This window comes from Octopus sinensis, linkage group LG19 (assembly GCF_006345805.1).
Source record: "Octopus sinensis linkage group LG19, ASM634580v1, whole genome shotgun sequence".
Lineage (NCBI taxonomy): Eukaryota > Metazoa > Mollusca > Cephalopoda > Octopoda > Octopodidae > Octopus > Octopus sinensis.
In genome coordinates, this window is record NC_043015.1 from 49,234,287 (window position 1) to 49,257,756 (window position 23,470).

A 23,470-nucleotide genomic window follows, 5' to 3' on the forward strand; every position below is an offset into this window, starting at 1 on the left:
CCATGACTTTAGGAAACATTTTTTCACGTTGAGAGTTGCTGAAGCATGGAACAAACTGCCAGCATCAGTTTTTAGTTGTCGGAGCACTGCATCCTTCAAAACTTCCATGCTTTCTGAGATTCGCCAACACTACACCTGATTTTCTCCCCTCCATACACACACAAGCATGTATCTGACTCATACATTGTTTGCTTTCCAGACATTTGTATATTACTACATATACTTTACACGCACTTTCTGACAAGTTGTGGTGCACCTGAGCACTGTATACAATAATTTCATTATTATTTTTTTTTTTAAAGTACTCCTCCAGTACTGTTCTGACCTCATCTACAGAATTCATATTTTTTCCATCCAAATGATTTTGAAGACAGGAATAAATGATAATCAGATGGGACACTCTCTGATGAATATGGTAGGTGGGACATTGTTTCCCATTCAAACTACTGCAGCCTTTGGAAAGTCATCCTTGCTATATGTGGGTGAGCATCATCCTGATGGAAGGACACCTTTTGTCCTGAAACCAAAGATGGTCATTTTCCTTCTAGCGCTGACTTAAGCCGCTCACAGTAGATCTCTTTTGTTATTGTTTGGTTTGGGTTTAAAAGTTCAAGAGGACTAAACCTTTCTTATCCCACCAAACAGAGCATCTTATGTGGGTGAAGACCTTCTTTAGCCTTGGGTGCCCGTGTTTATCCTTTCCCTATCCACTGTCTCCGGTTCTTGACATTTTTATAGAGAATCCATTTCTCGTCACCAGTCACTATTCGGTCCGAAAAAGGTTCATTGATGAGACGTGACAGCAAGAGCACATATTCACTCTCTGTGCATGATTAGACTCGGAAAGTTTGTGAGGAACACATTAACCCAATTTCCTTACTTTTCTGATGGCAGACAGGTACTGATGAATGGTTAAACGACCAAATCCAAGCTTCTTTCCTAGTTTCTCAACAGTTACAATGGGATGTTCTTCCACCAGGGTTTGCAGGACATCCTCATCGAACTCTACAAATCTTCCAGGATGAGGCCCATCTTGTAGATTGTTGTTTCCGGTTCAGAATTTCTGGATCCATTGTTGACACTGGCTTATGCTTACCGTCCGATCCCCATATACTGCATTAATATTCCTCACACTTTCCATCACATTGTTGCCTTTACTGAACTCATAAAGCAAAATATGCCAAATATGCTCCTTTGTCACTTCCATTATAGCTTTGAAAAAATATCTGTTAAAATCAAATAACTGGTAAAATAAATACCTGTTTTTATAGCAAGTTGATGTAGGTAGTTTATCCTGCCCCCACTGACTTTTAGTTCATGCAATTGAAAAAAGTCGCATTATTTATGGGATGAGCCAATACTATATATTGCAAGCATATAATATTGTAAAGTAAGAGTAAAACAAACTAAAAGGATTGTGTGAAGAAAAAATGTGAAAAGCTTGAAGCAAAGCAGTGAGCTTAATGCACTATGTTCACACAAAAGGTAAGAAAACCGGAGGTAAAGGTGTCATGCTAAACCAACCTGGCATAAGAAAAGTGCGTTGGTGATGTTGGACTAGAACTAGCAGACTTAATTTTTTTCCTTCTAACAACTTTTGGTTCTTCCTCAAGATCAGCATCAACCTTATGAATCAGTTGGACCAACGCTGCCAGACTTGGTTTCTCTACATTATCTGACTCTTTTTTTGGCCTTTGGTAAAACAAAACAGAACAAACAAATAAAAAATAAAAAATGAAGAAAACAAAAACAAACAAATAGAAAAATAAAAAAAATGAAGAAAACAAAAACAAACAAATAGAAAAATAAAAAAAATGAAGAAAACAAAAACAAAAATATGAATTTTTTTAGAAATAAATTCAAAAGCTGGTGAGAAACAGCTTCTGTATTGTGTTGGTTTGATTCAGATATGAATCGTATTCTCAAAGATTTCAAACGCAAACAACAATGAAAGGTAAAATAAAAACAACAAAATAAACAAAAAAGGAAAGAAAATCAAACAAAAAGCACAATATATGGTGTGTTTTGACCGGCAATAATAATAATAATAATAATAATAATAATAAATAATAATAATAATAATAATAATAAAAATAATAATAATAATAATAATGATAGTAAAAGAGTGTCCAGTAGAACTGTGTACAAAAGGTTTGCCTCCATGGCAAGGCCAAAATAATTAGGAAAGTATTAGATAGTGGAAAAGAACAGATAGCTTGGTACTGCGGGCTACAAGCAGCAAGCCCACTGTGCATGCAAGACTCCTCCAGGAGTTACAACAAAACCTGAGATAAAAAGAATTAATAATAATGCTGATGTTGATGATGATGATAATGATGATGATGATGATGATAATGAATAGATACAACTGTTATGGTAAAACAATCAGCCATCTCTTACATATGTTATGAGCTAAAACTGTACACTACAAGTGATAAACAGCTGAAAACATTACCGCAGACAGTACATGGATTTATCAAAGGAATAAACATGAAATTTGGCTTAGAAAAAATGTGTCAAAGCAACCTTGGAAAGAGGAAAACTAGTTAAGAGTAACAATATCACAGTAGATAAAGCAAATGAAATAAGAGAATTAGACCAAAGCCAAACATACAAATACTTAGGAATCAATGAACTAAATACGATATAACACATATAAATGAAAGAGAAGATAAGAAAAGAATACTATAGATGAGTTAGATTAATACTGGAAACAGAGCTCAATGCGAAAAACAAGATAATAGGTATCAACAATCTAGTTATCTCAGTTATAAGTTAGAGCTATAATATTCTTAACTGGACTCGAAATGAACTGATCTAAATAAACAGGAAAACAAGAAAAATAATGACAGGATTTAGGATGCACCACCCAAAATCTGAGATAGGGAGATTATATATACAATGTATTGAAGGTGGTAGAGGCCTTATACAGCTAGAAAACTATTGCAAAATAACCAACATAGGACTATAGAAATACCTCCTTCAGAAGCAAGGAAAACTAATACAAATAGCCATAAAACACGAACAGCGGTGGTGCCCCAGCATGGCCGCGGCATTCAGGCTAAAACATTTTTAAGGATTTAAGGAAAACAAAAACTTGTTTTTAGCCTTTAAGGAAGCTTACAAATACAAACGAGAAGTCATAGTACCTAACAACTATGAAGAAAAAGAAGAAACAATAAAAGCTGAAAAAACAACTGGAATCTAAACTAAAACTGGAACAGCAATGGATCATGATAAAACGATGGCAAGAAAAGCCCCTTCAAGGAAAATCCTGGGTTAAACTGAACAGAAAAAGAAATAGACAAAGCAAAATCCTGTGAACTCAGATTGTGCAGACTGACGAAATGCTGATAAATATTTTGTCAGCTTGTTGCATTAATAATAATGATAATAGTAATACTAATAATAATAATGGTTTCAAATTTTGGCACAAGGCCAGCAATCTCAGGAAGCGGGTAAGTCAATTACATCGACCCCAGTGTTCAACTGGTGCTTATTTTATCAACTCTGAGAGGATGAAAGGCAAAGTCAACCTTAGCAGAATTTGAACTCAGAATGTAAAGACGGAAGAAATGCCGCCAAGCATTTTGCAAGGTGTGCTAAATAATAATAACAATAATAATAATAATAATAATAATAATAATAATAATAATAATGATCCTTTCTACTAAAGGTACAAGGCCTCAAATTTTGGAAGAAGGGACAAGATGATTACATTGATCCCAGTATTTCACTGGTACTTATTTCATTGACTCTAAAAGGATGAAAGGCAAAGTTGACCTTGGAGGAATTTGAACTCAAAATAAAAAGACAACAAAATGCTGCTAAATACATACGAGTGTTCAGCTTTTTGCTGAATGACCTACACAAACGATTTGTTGATAGGGACCCAAATGTTTGCACTGTTTATAAGCTTTTTTCCGCCGTCCAATCGACATTGCCTGAATAGGAGCATGGTGTACCACATGTCAGGTTTCGAAAAAACCACAACGCACCACTCACTCTAGGAATTGAAACCACAATCATGTGATTATGAGTGCAACACCCAAACCACTGGGCCAAACGTTTATATATAATGATTGTAATAATGATGGTAATAATAATAATAATAACAACAACAACAATAATGACAGCAAAAATTAATAATAATAAATATATCATGCATCTATGCAGAATCTGTACAGATATATATATCTATATATATAAAACTGTAGTTGTGTGAGTGTCTGTCCCCTTCGATTTAGATTCCTAACTACTCCCACATTTTGCGATGCAGTTTAACCAAATTCGGGTATCTTATAGTCGTGATTCATATCGAGCCCGTCTGAGTATTAGCGCGCGTCTACGATGAGTCTACGATTTTAAAAATAATTTAACATCATTTTTTATTCCATTTTAATGCATAATTTTTCGTGTGTCGATGGCGGCGGAGTTGGCGTCCATGGTCACACCTGCACCTGTTTGCTTCTCCCCCTTCTTCCCTCCCTCGTGAAGCTGTGGGGAAGGGAGTGTAAGGAAATCAACGTCATAAAGCGTTGTCAAGGAGACCAGCGTTCTCTTAGAACAACGACTTCATGGCTTGAAGACACCAAAACAGAAATGGCTAAGAAAGCCTGAATTGGCATCTATAAGGGAAGTAACTCTCTAAAAATGCTTATATAGTTATTTCCCTTACAAACCCGAGCAACACCGGGCGATACTGGTAGTATATATATATAGGGAGAGTTTACGAAAAAAACAAAAGACGAAGACAGGTGGTGTACTAAACAAATGTATTAGTATAACACTCAGGAATAGAAAAAAGTCTTTTATGTTTCGAGCCTAAGCTTTTCTACAGAAAGGGACACAGAAAAAACAAGGAGAGAAAAAAATGTGTGTATATATATATATATATATTGATGATATTGATGTTTCTTGCAAAAACCTCAAGGTCTAACAGAATATTTAATAAAAGCTAAGTATCGAAATCTTTTAGAATCTTTTAGAAATGTTTTAGCAGCATGTTCAAAAGCATAACAGAACTCTAGTTGTAGTCTGTCAACAACATAAAGTGATAAGAAAGATATAGTGGGTGGTATATACCACCGGGTGGGTTCTACCAAGAGATGTTTCAGAGTAATAAAGTGACAGGGGTGTCGATATCTGTGGAGATAAGAAATTTTGCATGTTAAATGTCAGCAAATAATTTACTATCAAAACATTCCATAAATACATCAACAAAAATTAATCAGATTAGAAAATGAAAATAACAAAAACAGAATAAAAATTCCATGAAATCAGATAATTTTTATACATGCCAATCCCTTCACATTTCAAAGTGGAAAAGTTTGTTGTTTTTGAAAAATCTATCGTTGTCATTATCATTATCTTCGTCACTGCTGCATTTACCATGACCTTCAATATTACCATCATCATTGCTTTAATATTCAGTTTTCCATGCTTGCAGCGGGCAGATGGAATTTGTTGAGACAAATTTTCAACTTGCCAGATGCTCTTCCTGTCATCAAAGCTTACCTGTTTCCAAGAAAGGTAATACTTCTCCCAAGGCTAGACATGTCTTCACAGAAGATTAGAAATGAATGATGCCACCTGTATGATGTCAAGAGAAGGAAGCATACACACACGCACAAACATACACACAAGCACACACATGCACAAAGACACAAGGAAACATACACACACACACGCAGAAACACTCACAAACACACACATACACACACAGAATTTGCTGCTGATATCTTTTACCTTTTACCTGTTTCACATGCACAAACACATACACACACAAACAGACCCACACACAAGCACACACACACGCACAAACACACATACACACGCACAAACACACACACAAATACACACACACACAAATACACACAAAACACAAATACACGCAAAAACACAGATACACACACAAACACAGACACATGCACACACACAAACACACACACACATGCACAATCACACATACACACAAACACAAATACACACAAAACACAAAGGCACACACAAATACACGCACAAACACACACACGATGGCTTCTTTCAGTTTCCATCTACCAAATCTACTCCCACTGCTTTGGTTGGTACGTACGTAATAATATTATTGGGAAGATTTTTCCTGGTATGAATTAAAAAAATTTTTTCCAATGTTCTAATTTACATCAAGATATAATTAAACAGCAATATGTTTTATCAGCAATGGTCCCACTCCTGAACTATATGGTCGTTATATTGACGACATTATCGGTGCCACCTCACTCACCCGCGAACATCTAGATTCCTTCCTCTCTTTCGTCCAATCTTTCCATCCAGCCCTCCACTTCACTTCCACTATCTCCAACACCTCTGTCTCCTTCCTCGACATTTCGGTTAGCATTCTTCACTCCACTCTTACCACCTCCATTCACTACAAACACACAGACTCACACTCATACCTCAACTTCTCTTCCTCCCACCCAGAACACACCAAGCTTTCCATCCCCTATTCCCAATTCCTCCGTCTACGTAGGCTCTGTAGTGACGACCATGACTTTGAGACTCAGTCTCAACGTATGGCTCACCACTTCACCCTACGTGGATACCCCCTCACCACTATCCACACCGCCCATGCCAGAGCACGGTCCGTGGACCGTGTATCTGCTCTCTCTCCCCGAACCCGCCCTGTAGTCTCCCGCCTCCCTTTTCCCCTCACTTACCACCCCACAACCCTACGTCTCCAACGCACCATTCTTCGAGCTTTCCGTCATCTCCAGTCCGACCCGTCCACTTCACACCTCTTCCCTAACCGACCCCTCCCCTCTTTCAAACGAGCCCACACCTTCGAGACCTTTTGGTCCATAGCTCCTTCCCTGACCCTACCTCCCAACCCGGCTCGTTCCCCTGCTCCCGCCCACGTTGCCGCACTTGCCCTTACCTCTCCAACACCACCCGCCTCACTAGCACCCACCATCGACCCTATCCCATCATCCACTCCTTCACCTGCACCTCCAGCAATATTATCTATTGCATCTCTTGCTCTCTCTGCAATTCCTTGTACATCGGACAAACGGGACGCCGCTTGGCTGACCGGTTCGTGGAACACCTTCGTGACATCCACCTTGCGAACGACACACCGGTCTCACGCCATTTCCGCTCCACCGGTCACTCCTTGCAACACCTATCTGTGTTCGGTTTGTCCTTACACAGAGGCCATCCGGATTCCCGTTTGCGCCGTGAACAGGAATTAATCTTCTCTCTTCGCTCTTATACGCCATTTGGTCTCAACTCTCCCCCCCTCCTCATCTAACCCCCCTCTCCTCACCTATCCTTTCTCCCCCGACCCCTACTTCTTCAGTCCTTCATCCTTCCACCCCTACTCCCCTTCCCTTCTTCCCTCTTTCTCCCTCCCTCTTCCCCTTCCCTCTGCTCCCTCACTCCCTCTCTCCCCTTCTCTCTCCCCCTCTCCCTCTTTCCTCCTTCATCCCCCTCCTCCCCTTCCTTCTCCCCCATACTCTCCTCTCCCCTTCTCCCCCCTCTTCTTCCCCTCCCCCTCTTCTCCTCACTACACCACATGACTTTACACATCACATCACATATGATGTGCCATACTAATACACACACCAACTAATACATACTAATATGTACTAATACTACTAGTACATACTAATACTTACACCAACCCTATACATACACACGTCCAGACCCCGCATACGCACTTATACTCTCTCTCACACACACACACACACCTATACATACCAATACGTACTAATACATACTAATACATACTAATACATACACCAACCCCATACATACGCACGTCCAGACCAATCCTACGCACTAATACTCTCTCATACACACACACACACACACACACTCTTATACATACTAATACATACACCAACCCTATACATACACACATCCAGACCCCTCCCACGCACTATTAGCTGGTCCCTCAACCCTTTTATCAACCCTATTATCTCCCCTTATTTCGCTCTCGCGTCTCATGTTTGATCTTTGACCTCTGGCCGAAATCAGATCGCCATGTTGATTCGTTAGCTACTGCACGCATTTTTTTCCTTCCTTCTTTCTGTGTTTTTCTCTCTCTGTGTATCTTTCTGTTGAAGAGCGTAGGCTCGAAACGTTAAAGACTTGTTTTATTTATATTTCCTGAGCGCCATACTAATACAATTGTTCGTTTGTTTTCCACCTGCCTTCGTCTTTTGTTTATTTTCATAAAGCTTCCCGTTATATATATATATACACACACACACACACACACACACACACACACACACACACATATATATACATGCAGGCACTCACACACATTTGCACACACACACACGGCCTAAAAGCAAAAAAAAAATATTTCATAATGTTTACATGTAGCAGAATTTTCATGTTTCAATGTTTACATGTACCAGAGTTGATATTTTTCAAAGAATTCTTTTGAAACAATATTCCTGATATCTGACAATAGATTCATAAATATAGAACATACAAGAACAACATCAGCAGAATGACAACATAGATATTTTGATGGAATGGCAACACAGTGGCCAGAACATGTTACAACATGAATAAAATTCTTGACCTGCAGAAAAGTAAAACATTTAAGTGAATGAAATCAGAGCAGCTAATTCATTCAGGAACAACACAGCAGTGGCTAATATCTCTGAAATAAATACTATACCAAAAATTATTTAGGCGTTGGTTTCAACTTTTGGCACAAGGCCAGCAATTTCAGGAGAGAGGGTAAGTTGATAATTTCGCCCCCAAGGTTCTAGTGGTGCTTATTTTAACGACTCTGAAAGTATGAAATGCAAAAGTTAACCTTGGCAGAATTTGAACTCACATTGTAAAGACGGATGAAATGCTGCTAAGCATTTCACTTGGCATGCTAACAATACTGCCAGCTTGCTGCCTAAACAATAATAATAATAATAATGATAATAATAATAATATAATAATAATAATAATAATAATAATAATAATAATAATAATTCGTTCGTTTATTGGCCACAAGGGCTAACAAAAATCAATTAAAACATAAAGGGACAAAACACAGGACGAAAGTTACAAAGGGTTTTGTCCGTTTGAAAAAAGTCTGTGTACAAAAGCGGGATGACAACGAAATGTAAGTAACAATTAAAGCTCCCAATAGGGGGAGGCGCTTTGAAAGGTTACTTGTAATAATAATAATAATAATAATAATAATAATAATAATAATAATAATAAGTGGCACATAAAAAGCACCAACCGATCGTGGCTGTTGCTAGCCTCCTCTGGCATGCTACTCCAGACTGATGATGAGCAAAGACTCAGAAACTAGTCTCTGGGAGCAGGTTTAGCTGGGTGGGGGTGCTTATCTCATCCTTACAAACATAAGGACTCAGGAAATGTGTCAAGGCCGACAGGAAGCATTGATGCTTCCTAGGGCTAAATAGCAGTAATTTGATTCCCTTTATGGGACTGTCACATTAAGTTGACAGTATACAACTACTTATTATATATATATATATATATATATATATATATATATATATATATATATATATATATATAAAAGATCCAGGGATCAAAGTGTAGGAAGAAAGTTAGCTTCAAGCAATCCGTAGTAAATATAAAATAAAACTTTCAGGGACAACATTGGTTTATTGAGACAAAAGGTCGTTGATTTTTTACGTATCGAAGTATGATAAACTGAGAAAAAAATCTTTTATAAGGAAGGTGTAAACCGCAGCCTGCTATTCGTGCCAAGTATATGTTGATGAAATGAAAGTTTACATTGCTACAAGGGCGTACATGTTAACACATGGATGATTCAATCAGAGCCCGGAAATCTACTCCATAATTCTTGTATTCTTTTATATATATATATATATATATATATATATATATATATATATATATATATATATATATATATATATATATATATATAATATATATATATGTGGAGGCACAATGGCCCAGTGGTTATGGCAGTGGACTCGCGGTCGTAGGATCGCGGTTTTGATTCCTAGATTGGGCATTGTGAGTGTTTATTGAGCGGAAACACCTAAAGCTCCACAAGGCTCCGGCAGGGGATGATGGCAAACCCTACTGTACTCTTTCACCAAAACTTTCTCACTCTTTCTTCCTGTTTCTGTTGTACCTGTATTTCAAAGGGCCAGCTTTGTCACACTCTGTGTCATGCTGAATCTCCCCCGAGAACTACATTAAGGGTACACGTGTTTGTGAAGTGCTCAGCCACTTGCACGTTAATAAATGAGCTGCGACGTCACTGGTGCCAAGCTGTATCGGCCTTTGCCTTTCCCTTGGATAACATCAGTGGTGTGGAGAGGAGAGGCCGGTATGCATGGACGACTGCTGGTCTCCCATAAACAACCTTGCCCAGACTTGTGCCTCGGAGGGCAACTTTCTAGGTGCAATCCCATGGTCATTCATGATCGAAAGGGGTCACAATATATATATGTATATATACATATATATACACACATATATATATATACACACATATATATATATATATACATATATATATATATATATACATACACACACATACACACATATATATAAAATGTAATATATATCAAATCACAACGAATGTAATTTATGAACATTGAAATTTCAGAACATTTTAGCATAGAATCTTAAAATATGATGCAAGATTTATTAATAATAGATAAAACAGTTTGTCTAAACATTCAATCGGTTATAAATTATTGTATTTGCTGTATAATTACTGACGAAATATGCAGTTCTTCCCAAAAAACCCAAGCCTTCAGAAATGTATGTTGATAAAATCAAATTTGTTTTCATTTCAAAAGTCCAAACATCTCGTGTCTCCAACTGGACTTTATCAAGCCAATCCTTTATTATTTATAAACATTAAGTCCTGTCATTTAAATACTCGTCAAGCTAAGTCATTTTGTCACTGACAAAATTAGATGAAACTAAGATTCGTGAATTTTTTTTAATCAAATTTTTTATCTTTTACTTGTTGCAATCATTGGACTGTGGCCAGGCTGGGGCACTGCCCTGAAGGGCTTTAGTCAAATGAATCAACCCAAGGGTTTACCTTTCTTTTTCTCATTAGTCTAGTACTTATTCTATCATACTCTCTTGTCAAAGTTATGGGGATGTGAACAAACCAACACAGGTTGTGAAGTAGTAGTGGAACAAACACACACACACACACATATATATATATATACACACACATGAAGGGTTTCTTTCGGTTTCTATGTACCAAATCCACTCACAAGGTTGTTTTGGTCAGCCCAGGGCTATCATAGAAGACATTTGTCCAAGGTGCTATACAGTGGGATGGAACCCAGAATCATATGGTTAAGAAGCAAGATTCTTACCACACAGCCACAACTGCACCTAATCTTCCAAAATGTATGCTAAGCCTAAACCCCCAAATTCTCCATCAACCATTCCTCAGTTTTCTGGACTTCTACTTTAAACTTAGCATTGATGGGAACTGACCCCTAATTGTCACTTGTTTGCACACTGAATTCCTCACAGAACTCATAGCTAATTCACTTTGATCATCATCATCATCCTTTGACCAACCGTAGGTTGGTCGGAACTCCATTGACAATCCCTTTCTACACTACATGGTCCTGCATTGCTGTGTTCAGATCTCTAATATCCAGCCCTGAGTCCTGAGATATAGTATCTAAAAATATCAGTTTCCTGGAGAAAACACTTCCAGAGGGATGACATAACCTCTTTCTCTGCTTAATAACAGCAAATTGTAGTCGTTTCTGCTTTAGCTTGAGGAATATTGGTACCAATTTCCATAGATGTTACTAAATGTTGGGTGTGACCTCCAACTGATGTTCTGTATCATATACAGAACATACACCAACCTGCCCAGAAAGATACAGAACATCAATAGGTACCCTTGTACAAGGCTTGTCTGTCCTCCATTAGCCATTCATTGGCAACCCCAGTTTCTTAATAATAATAATAACTAGCACTATGATCCGGTGTTGCCGGGTCATAGTGCTAGTGCATGCATATTCAGCTGTGTACGTGCACACATACATGTGAGTACTGTCCAAATCTCCGACCGATCACATACAGCTAGCTGGCATTCAATTGGCGTATCACGTTTCGGGCATTTTGATTGGGTTTTGGATAGAAAATTCACAAAAAAGTCACTTCTATTGATTTTTTAATGGCTTTGCTGGGTGACTGGGGAAATGTAAAAATAAAATAAAAGGGAGAAAACATATGGAATAGAGGGTTGTGGTTGCATTTAATGAAGTCTTTAAGTGTTTGTTTAACCTGATAGAAAAAGCAGTCCAATCTCCCTCAAATCACACCCAAATGTTTTAAAAAAAAAGGAAGGCTGTATTATTCTAAGGTAATCAGAGATATTATAATAATAATATTCCCTAATATTATTATTATATGTAGATATATGTATGTATATATATATATATATATATATATATATATATATATATATATATATATATATATATATATCTATATCTATATATCTATATATATATATATATATGTCGGACTGCAGGGTGTGGTTCCCTGCCAAAGACCTTCTCCAGGTGAAGGAAAGATTAAAAACAATTCACTGGAAAAGAGAAAAATAGTTTTATTAGTACTTTTCCTATTGATTTCTTATATCAACCTCCTCTGGACGCATTGCGGAATACATTTATAAGTAAACATGATGATGATGATGAGGAGGAGGAGGAGCAGAAAGAGGATGATAACGAGGGGGAAGATGATGAGGAAGAGGTGGATGAGGAGTGAGAGAAAGATGATAATGTTGATGATGGTGGTGGTTGAGGCAGTAATGATGATGATGATGATGATGATGGTTATGATAATAAATAATTATAAAGATGAAGATGATAATGATAGCTTAAATACTTTTTTTTTACTGTTGGAAACCATCAAAAGTAGAATGAATAATGGTAAATATTAAAAAAAATTAGAGGGGAAAAAAACAACAAAAAAAACATGAAAAAGGATGGGGTGGGGATTACGCAGGTGTAATTAAACAAAAAAAAAAGATGAAATAAATTATAAACTTACTTGTAATCAGGAATACCTGCAGCACCTGACATTTCTAAATGTTGGAAATGGTCTCTGTGAAAAAAAAAAAACGGATCAGAAATATATTTTTAAGGGTTTGATTACATAAAGCAGGAGATTTCTTTTTTTAATTTAAGAAAAAAGTAAGAAACAAAAACAAACAACCCCACCCCTCCTCCTCTAAACAAAACAACAAAAAGCAAAAACAGAATGAAAGAATTTCAGTGATGAACTTGCCTGACAAATGATTTGATCTCAGACACACATCAGTCATTTGTTGGTTAATACATGCCTTTTACACTGTAATTTGTTTTAATTAATTAGTACTAAAATTTAATTAAAGAACCCTAAGTCCAAAAAAAATAAAATAAAATAAAAGGGAGAAAATATATGGGATATAGAGTTGTGGTTGCATTTAATAAAGTCTTTAACTGTTTTTTTAACCTGATAGAAAAAGCAGTCTAATCTCCCTCAATTCTCACCCTAATGTTTTAAAAAAAGGAAGGATGCATTATTCTAAGGTAATCAGAGATATAGCAGCAGCATCGTCTTCATCATTACCACCACCATGAAAATATAAAATGGTGACAATTTACCCATCCCACCTTGAATACATACATATATATATATAATACAAATAAGAAAATGGAGGAACAATTGTTCCTCAACTTTCAGATATACTCGACGAAATAGACCCGTGATCAAAGACATTCTAGCCATGAACAACACCCGCTTGACAACCAGTGTTGGTTTGTTTATGTCCTTGTAAACTAGCGGTTTGGTAGAAGAAAAAAAAGAAAGAAAAAAGACGGACAAAATAAGTACTAAATATTATAAATAAACCCCGGAGTCGATTTGTTCAACATAACTCACGCATACATATACTTCAATGCAGGGGACATCACTCTTTACATCTCCATCACTTCACCAGATAAGCAAGACTAATCTACCGTAAATCGCTGACCCGCCTGAATTAGAAACGGCAATTCTTATTATTATTTAAGGCAGTGAGCTGGCAGAATCGTTAGTACGTTCTGAGTTCAAATTCTGCCGAGGTCGAATTTGCCTTTCATCCTTTTGGGAATCGATAAAATAAGTACCAGTTGAACACTGGGGTTCGATGAAATCGCATCGACTTAAACCCTCCCCTAAAATTGCTGGCCTTGTGCCAAACTCTAAAGTAATTATTAAGGCGGCGAGCTGACAACAGAGTCTTTAGCACGCTAACTTTTCGTTCTGAGCTCAAATTCCGCCGACGTCGACTTTGCCTTTCATCTTTACCGTGTCGATGATAAAATAAGGACTGGAGTCGATGTAATCGACTTAGCCCCTTTCCCGAAATTGCGGGCTTCGATGCCAAAATTTGAAATAATTATAATCAATATTAAGGCGGCGAGCTGTCAACATCTTTAGCGCGTCGGACAAAAGGCTTAGCGGCATTCCGCCCGACTGTACGTTCTGAGTTCAAATTCTACCGAGGTTGACTTTGCCTTTCAGAATCGATAAAATCATACTGGATTCGATGTAATTGAACAGCCCCCTCATCCAAATTCCAGGCCTTATGCCTGTAATAGAAAGGATTTTTATTAAATCTATTATTATATTTGCTGAGATGTAAAACAATTTCGTTTTTGTTTTTTGTAGAAGCTCGAAATTAATTAAAACTTATATTAAATGATATTAAAGAGTATATGTCGAAGCGCGCATGCGGAGCGCTTTAAAATACTAAATATATATTTGGGGCATTTGCAGCAATTTCTTTGGACAATAATGCAAAATTATTACTTCAAATTTGAATAATAATAACGAAAAAGAATCAGTTTTCAACATTTCGTTCCACCTAGTCGTGAGCCAACAGTAAATTGGTGAAAACGGCGTAGATATCAAGGGAGGCAACTCTGACATGACCTAAGTGTAAAGGACGTTGAGTATAGAAAATTTGCACCAACACCATCTCCAGACACACACACACACACACACACACACACACACACACAGAGTATTTCATGGCATGATATTTTTCGTTCGTCGTCGTCGTCATTATTATTATTATTATCATCATTATTATTATTATTATTATTATTATTATCATTATTATTATTATTATATTATTATTATTATTATTATTATTATTATTCAGGTCACTGCCCGGAATCTAACTTGGAATCTTGGGAATAGTAGCCTGTGCTCTTAACTTCAAGATTCTGAGTTCGATTCCAGGCAGTGACCCGAATAATAATAATAATAACAACAACAACAACATCGAAAAATACCTTAGGAATGAGAACCCAGGTTCGAAATTTCCCCAAGACACCTGAAGAAGGCTGGAGGGTATATCAGCCGAAACATTGTGTTAACAACAAACAAGATGAGGACAAATATCCGTCAAAGCCTTGTGAGTGGATTTTGTAGACTGAAACCGAAAGAAGCCTATCATATATATATATATATATATAATATATATATATATATTATATATATAATGTTTGTGCGTCTGTGTCTGTCCTGCCACCATTGCTTGACAACTGATGTTGGTGTGTTTATGTCCTCCGTAATCTAGGGGTTCAGCAAAAGAGACTGATAGAATAATCACTAGACTTACAAAGAATAAGTGCTGGAGTCGATTTGTTCGACTAAAGGCAGTGCTCCAGCATGGCCAAAGTCAAATGACTGAAACAAGTAAAAGAATAAAATAATATATATATATATATATATATGAAATATATATTCCTTTATACTTTTTCGATTTTATTCGATTTGCTCGACTGAAGGCGATGCTCCAGCATGGCCGCAGTCAAATGACTGAAAGAAATAAAAGAATAAAAGGGTCGAAATTGTAGTTTAGTCCAGAAGAGTGTTTTCATTAGTGGTTCTGGTGATAGGCAGCCAGCCTGCTGACCACCCCTCCTCCTTTTGCGTCTGGGCTCGGGACCGACAAGTTAGCGCGCCGGGCGATATGCTTTGCGGTATTTCGTCTGTCGTTACGTTCTGAGTTCAAGTTCCGCTGAGGTTGACTTTGCCTTTCATCCTTTCGGGGTCGATAAATAAAGTACCAGTTTCGCACTGGGGTTGATGTAATCGACTTAATCCCTTTGTCTGTCCTTGTTTGTCCCCTCTGTGTTTAGCCTCTTGTGGGCAATAAAAAAATATAATTTAGTGAAAAGGGAAAATAGAGCAGACAAAGAAATTTAATACCTCAGCATGATTTCTTGGTAAATCTGAGCAATCTCAGCATCAGCTTTTGTCGGTGCCCGTTGGAGCCATTTCTTGAAGTAGTGGTCATCGTAATATTCCAGTAATTCCTGAAAATAGGGCAAAAATGTTCACATATCGGCAGAGAATGAAGATTATAACCGAGTTGTGAGAACTCTCATGAACTGATTTCAAATTTTGGCACAAGGCCAGCAAGTTTGAAGGAGGGGGTAAGTTGATTATTTTAGGAAAATAAAAATGAGAAATAAGTGGAAATTTTACCGGTGAATGTGTTAAATTATAAGGCACAAAAAGAAAATGACTCTCCCCAGACACAACAGAATATGCTTCAACACACGAACTCACATAAAGAATCTTGCAAACCAAATCCAAAAACGAAATACATTGAATGCTAAATTTTAATACAAGCATGAGTTGTCTCCCTTTTTATGGAAGCTTATAAACAATATCGAGACATTATTTGGATGTTTCTCAAAGCGGCGAACTGGCAGCGTCGTTTAACATGTCGGGCAAAATGCTTAGCAGCATTTCGTACGTCCTAACGTTCCGAGTTCAAATTCTGTCGAGGTGGACTTCGCCTCTCATCTTCTCGGAGTCAATAAATGAAATACCAGTTGAGTACCGGGGTCGATGTAATCGACTTACGTCCTCCCCGGAAATTGCTGGCCTTGTGTCAAAATATGAAATCAATTTTCTCCTTAAGACCCACATTTCACAGCCCTCCAAGCCCCTTCTCATTTCTTATGTTACAGACCATGCCTCACTTCTGTACGTTAACACAAGGTAGACGTAGCCGTTCAATATACGGATCTTAGTCTTCATAATCAGAGAACTAAATGCTTCAGTATTAACTCTTTTGTTACCGTATTTATTTTTACGTTCTGAGTTCAAATTCCGCCGAGGTCAACTTTGCCTTTCATCTTTTCAGGGTCGATTAAATAAGTACCAGTTACGCACTGGAGTCAATGTAATCGACTTAATCCCTTTGTCTGTCATTGTTTGTCCCTTCTATGTTTAGCCCCTTGTGGGCAATAAAGATATATATTTTGAGATGCTCTGTGTTCCTTTTAATTAATTTTAAATATAACAAAGAATTTAGTAAAATAACTTAGTTATCATTTAGCTAGTATTAGGAATATAAATTCTGAAAAAGGTTTGGTGGAAGATTTTAATTTGGAACTTATGAAAACAAGACATTTGTACTACAGAGCCAGAGGCGGTTTCAGTCAGGTTGGTATCAAAAGGGTTAAGAATTGTTTCTCTATTATATATTTTAAGAATTGTTTCTATATTATGTATTTTAACCCTTTTGTTACCATATTTCTTTTGAGATGCTCTATGTTTCTTTCAATTAATTTTAAATATAACAAAGAATTTAGTAAAATAACTTAGTTATCATTTAGCTAGTATTAGGAATATAAATTCTGAAAAAGGTTTGGTGGAAGATTTTAATTTGGAACTTATGAAAACAAGACATTTGTACTACAGAGCCAGAGGCGGTTTCAGTCAGGTTGGTATCAAAAGGGTTAAGAATTGTTTCTCTATTATATATTTTAAGAATTGTTTCTCTATTATGTATTTTAACCCTTTTGTTACCATATTTCTTTTGAGATGCTCTATGTTTCTTTCAATTAATTTTAAATATAACAAAGAATTTAGTAAAATAACTTAGTTATCATTAGGCTAGTGCTAGGAACATAAATTGTGACTAAGATTTGCTGGAAGATTTTAATTCCGAACTTATGAAAACAAGACATTTGTACTACAGAGTCAGAGCCAGTTTCAGCCAGGGTGGTATCGAATGGGTTAAGAATTGTTTCTCTATTATATATTTTAACTCTTTTGTTACCATGTTTCTGCTGAGATGCTCTGTGTTTCTTTCAATTAATTTTAAATATAACAAAGAATTTAGTAAAATAACTTAGTTATCATTCAGCTAGTGTTAGGAACATAAATTGTGACTAAGGTTTGGTGGAAGATTTTAATTCAAAACTTATGCAAACATGACATTTATGTTACAGAGCCAGAGGCGGTTTCAGTCAGGTTGGTATCAAAAGGGTTAAGAATTGTTTCTCTATTATGTACTTTAACTCTTTTGTTACCATATTTCTGTTGAGATGCTCTGTGTTTCTTTCAATTAATTTTAACTATAACAAAGAATTTAGTAAAATAACTTAGTTATCATTAAGCTGGTGTTAGGAACATAAATTGTGACTAAGGTTTGGTGGAAGATTTTAATACAAAACTTATAAAAACATGACATTTGTGTTACAGAGCCAGAGGCGGTTTCAGCAGGGTTGGTATCGAAAGGGTTAAGGCATTCCATTCCATCCTCAAGAATAGAGTATGAGAAGATTACAAAAGGGAGATGAAGGATTCTGGTAATAGACAAGTGGTTTAAACAGAAATAGAGTTTGTAGCTGAGTCAGAATTAAAGAATTAAGAGACATTTTTCTATGCCTTACCTTCAAATAGTATTTGCCATGAAAGCCAATTATATCTTCCATTCCAGCCATTAAATGGTCTGACACCTGTAGAAACATGAACAAATCAGGAATAAGTTAACATGTAACACCTGGAAATGTTTAATCGGCTGGGAATAAATAAAGAATATTATAATTTTCTCTGTATTAAAAGAAGATGGGATTATTTTCATGGGATACACAACTAATATCTGAACCTTAATAGGCCCTGAAATATATACAGTCCACTCTGTAAAGTGGCTGGTGTTAGGAAGGGCCTCCAGCCATAGAAACCATGGCAAAACAGACCTTGCTGATGTTTGTGCCATGTAAAAAGCACCAGGTCCACTCTGTGAAGTGGTTGGTGTTAGGAAGGGCATCCAGCCATAGGAACCATGGCAAAACAGACCTTGCTGGGAGAGGTGCCATGTAAAAAGCACCAGATGCACTCCGTAAAGTGAATGGTGTTAGGAAGGGCATCCAGATGTGAAAACTGTGCCAAGGCAGACAGTGTAGCTTGGTGCAGTCCTCTGGGTTGCCAACTGCTGTCAAGCTGTCCAACCCATGCCAACATGGAAGATGGACATCAAATGATGATGATGATGATGATGATATATTTCAACAATTTGCTAAGGCGTAGTGATACTAATAAACTGGTGTTAGAACTCGATATACATATGCATAAGAGATAAGTGCTAGTTGAGTATAGAGTGTAATAAGAGACTACTACTAATCTACTACTACTACTGCCACAACCACCACCACCACTACCACCAATGTGTGGTTGGGAATTGAACCTAACAGCTGTAAGGTTGTAACCTGAATACCCTAACCACTAAGTCACATGCATGATATATATATATATATATATATATATATATATATATATATATATCTCCATATATACACATATACATATCCATATATATATATATATATCCATATATACACATATACATATCCATATATATATATATATATATATATATATATACATATATCCATCAGCCGAAATTGCGAGGATGATCCGGTTCTGAAGGCTTTGAATGTCCTGTCCGTGTTTTTGTATTGTCTTCTAAATGTTTTACGTTCTTGTCCGTTTGTATTTTCCTACATATAATATAATATATATATATATATATACACACACATACATATCCATATATATATATATATATATATATATATATATATATATATATATATATATATATATATATACATATATATATATACATACATATCCATATATATATAAATTTCCATATCTATCTATCTATATATGTGTGTGCATATAGATATGTACACACATGATGGAACTTCATTTTTGAGATAGAAAATGGATGGTAACTATGATAAATATACACACACGTACTCACACACACACATATATATATATACACACACAGATATATATACACACACACATATATATATATACACATACACTATGGGCTTTCACAAAGATTTTGTCATAAGGTGTTTGTTAGCTTGGTGCTACAGTAGAAAACACTTGTCGAAGGTGCCATGCAGTGGGAGTGAACCTGGAACCACATGGTTGCCAAGTGAACTTCTTAACCACACAAGCCATGTCTGTACACACACACACACACACACATCTATGAAATAAAATTTACCATTTAGTTGGAGAGTTCTTTGTTTAAATTGAGCAGTGGCTGTGTGGTAAGTAGCTTGCTTACCAACCACATAGTTCCGGTTCAGTCCCACTGTGTGGCAGGGCAAGTGTCTTCTACTATAGCCTCGGGCCAACCAAAGCCTTGTGAGAGGATTTGGTAGACGGAAACTGAAAGAAGCCCATCATATATATGTATATATATGTATAGATATGTGTTTGTGTGTCTGTGCTTGTCCCCCCCACCAACATTGCTTGATAACCAATGCTGGTGTGTTAGTGTCCCCATAACTTAGCGGTTCAGCAAAAGAGACCAATAGAATAAGTACTAGGCTTACAAAGTCCTGGGGTTGATTTGCTCGACTAAAGGCGGTGCTCCAGTATGGCTTCAGTCAAATGACTGAAACAAGTAAAAGAGTAAAAAAAAAAAAGAGTAAAAAGAGCAAGGGGTGGGGTGAGTGAAATGCCTTATTGATGTTGGAAACAGTGAGGACGATGTGTACAGAGGCTGGTTTTGTCTTTGAAACCATTGTTTATTGTTACTGTGGGAGGTCTGAGAGATGGAGTGGAGATTGGGTGGAATGATCCGATAATTCATGTTACAAGCTGGAAAATAGGACATGGTGTGTGTTGTGTGTGTGCGTTTTTATGTGTACGAATGTATGTGTTTATGTATGTGTGTATATGTGTATACATGTGTGTTTATGTATGTGTGTCTGTGCATATGTGCATGTATATGTGTATGTATGTATTTGATATGCTGGAAATAGTAGCCAAGATCTCCCTCAAGTTGCGATTTTGCCTTGACTGCAGAAATAGCTCCATTGATACTAAAAAAAAACACACAAAACAAATATTTGAAAAATTCCTATGCACACAAGAGGGAGACTGGGAAAAATCTGTGGTCATTTGATATGCTGGAAATAGTAGCCAAGATCTCCCTCAAGTTGCGATTTTGCCTTGACTGCAGAAATAGCTCCATTGATACTAAAAAAAAACACAACAAAACAAATATTTGAAAAATTCCTATGCACACAAGAGGGAGACTGGGAAAAATCTGTGGTCATTTGATATGCTGGAAATAGTAGCCAAGATCTCCCTCAAGTTGCGATTTTGCCTTGACTGCAGAAATAGCTCCATTGATACTAAAAAAAAACACAACAAAACAAATATTTGAAAAATTCCTATGCACACAAGAGGGAGACTGGGAAAAATCTGTGGTCATTTGATATGCTGGAAATAGTAGCCAAGATCTCCCTCAAGTTGCGATTTTGCCTTGACTGCAGAAATAGCTCCATTGATACTAAAAAAAAACACAACAAAACAAATATTTGAAAAATTCCTATGCACACAAGAGGAGACTGGGAAAAATCTGTGGTCATTTGATATGCTGGAAATAGTAGCCAAGATCTCCCTCAAGTTGCGATTTTGCCTTGACTGCAGAAATAGCTCCATTGATACTAAAAATAAAACACAACAAAACAAATATTTGAAAAATTACCATGCACACTAGAGGGAGACTGGGAAAAATCTGTGGTCATTTGATATGCTGGAAATAGTAGCCAAGATCTCCCTCAAGTTGTGATTTTGCCTTGACTGCAGAAATAGCCCCATTGATACTAAAAAAAATCATAACAAAATAAATATTTGAAAAATTCCTATGCACACAAGAGGGAGACTGGGAAAAATCTGTGGTCATTTGATATGCTGGAAATAGTAGCCAAGATCTCCCTCAAGTTGTGCCTATTGTCTTGACAATAGAAATAGTTTATATATGTGTGTATATGTGTGTATGTGTGTGTTGGTGATGAAGATCATGAATCCTTTGTGAGGTTTTTTAGGATGTGCAAAGAACCCTGAACATTTGAAACGACCACATAGATTCTTTTCCTAGTTTTCCTGTTGTGTGCATGGGAATTTAGAATATTTGTTTAACTGTGTTTTTGTGTCATTTTTTAGTATCAGGAAGATACTACTATTTTGAGGAAGATCTGACTACTATTTCTAACACGTCAAATGACCACACAGATTTTCCGAGTCTCCTTCTTGTATATATTGGAATTTCGAATATTTGTTTAGCTGTGTTTTTTGTGTCATTTATTAAAATCATGTGAGCTGTTTCTTTCAAAAGACAACAGGAGCAGCTGAAGAGAGATTTGGCTACTATTTCTAGCAAGTCAAATGACCACAGATTTTTCCAAGTCCTCCTGTTGTGTATATTGGAATTTAGAATATTCACTTGTGTTTTTTAGTATCATGTGAGCTGTTTCTGTAGTCAAAAGACAATAGGAGCAGCTTGTCAGAGATTTGGCTTCTATTTCTAGCATGTCCAAGGACCATATAGATTTTCTGAGTTACCCTGTTGTACATATTGGAATGTTGAACATATTTAGGTTTTGTTTTTTAGTATCATGAGCTGTTAAAGGATCATAGGAGCAGCATGAGGGAGATTTGGCTACTATTTCTAGCATGTCAAATGATCACACAGATTTTCCGAGTTTTGTGCTGCGTGGAAATTTTTCAAATATTTGTTTAGTTGTGTTTTTGTGTTTTTTTTACTATCAATGGAGCTATTTCTGTTGTGAGGACAATAGGTGCAACTTGAGGGAGATTTTGGATACTATTTCCAGCATGTCAAATGACTATAGATTTTTCCCAGTCTCCCTCTTGTGGTGCATGGGAATTTTTCAAATATTTGTTTAGTTGTGTTTTTGTGTTTTTTTTTAGTATCATAGGCACAGGAGTGGCTGTGTGGTAAGTAGCTTGCTTACCAACCACATGGTTCCGGGTTCAGTCCCACTGCGTGGCACCTCGAGCAAGTGTCTTCTACTATAGCCTTGGGCTGACCAAAGCCTTGTGAGTGGATATGGTAGACGGAAACTGAAAGAAGCCCGTCGTATATATGTATATATGTTTGTGTGTCTGTGTTTGTCCCCACAACATCGCTTGACAACCGATGCTGGTGTGTTTACATCCCCATAACTTAGTGGTTCGGCAAAGAAACCCGATAGAATAAGTACTAGGCTTCCAAAGAATAAGTCCTGGGGTTGATTTGCTCGACTAAAGGTGGTGCTCCAGCATGGCCACAGTCAAATGACTG

General features: G+C 36.8%; 1 protein-coding gene and 1 long non-coding RNA gene across 2 annotated transcripts in view; both read right to left on the bottom strand.

Moving 5' to 3' along the window:
* The window catches only part of LOC115222298 (Na(+)/H(+) exchanger beta), a 193,616-nt gene that overhangs the window by 26,394 nt on the left and 143,752 nt on the right, over window positions 1-23,470 (bottom strand). The window contains exons 18-21 of the mRNA XM_029792474.2: window positions 18,741-18,806; window positions 16,258-16,364; window positions 13,063-13,116; window positions 1,525-1,692 (exon numbers count right to left, since the gene is read on the bottom strand). Coding sequence (XP_029648334.1) covers window positions 1,525-1,692; window positions 13,063-13,116; window positions 16,258-16,364; window positions 18,741-18,806 — 395 coding nt within the window. The remainder of the gene's footprint in view (window positions 1-1,524; window positions 1,693-13,062; window positions 13,117-16,257; window positions 16,365-18,740; window positions 18,807-23,470) is intronic.
* LOC118767085 lies at window positions 318-1,145 on the bottom strand. Its single transcript, XR_005002981.1, has 3 exons — window positions 903-1,145; window positions 712-714; window positions 318-554 (listed from the first exon to the last, which is right to left on the bottom strand). It is a non-coding gene; the product is annotated as an uncharacterized LOC118767085 (long non-coding RNA).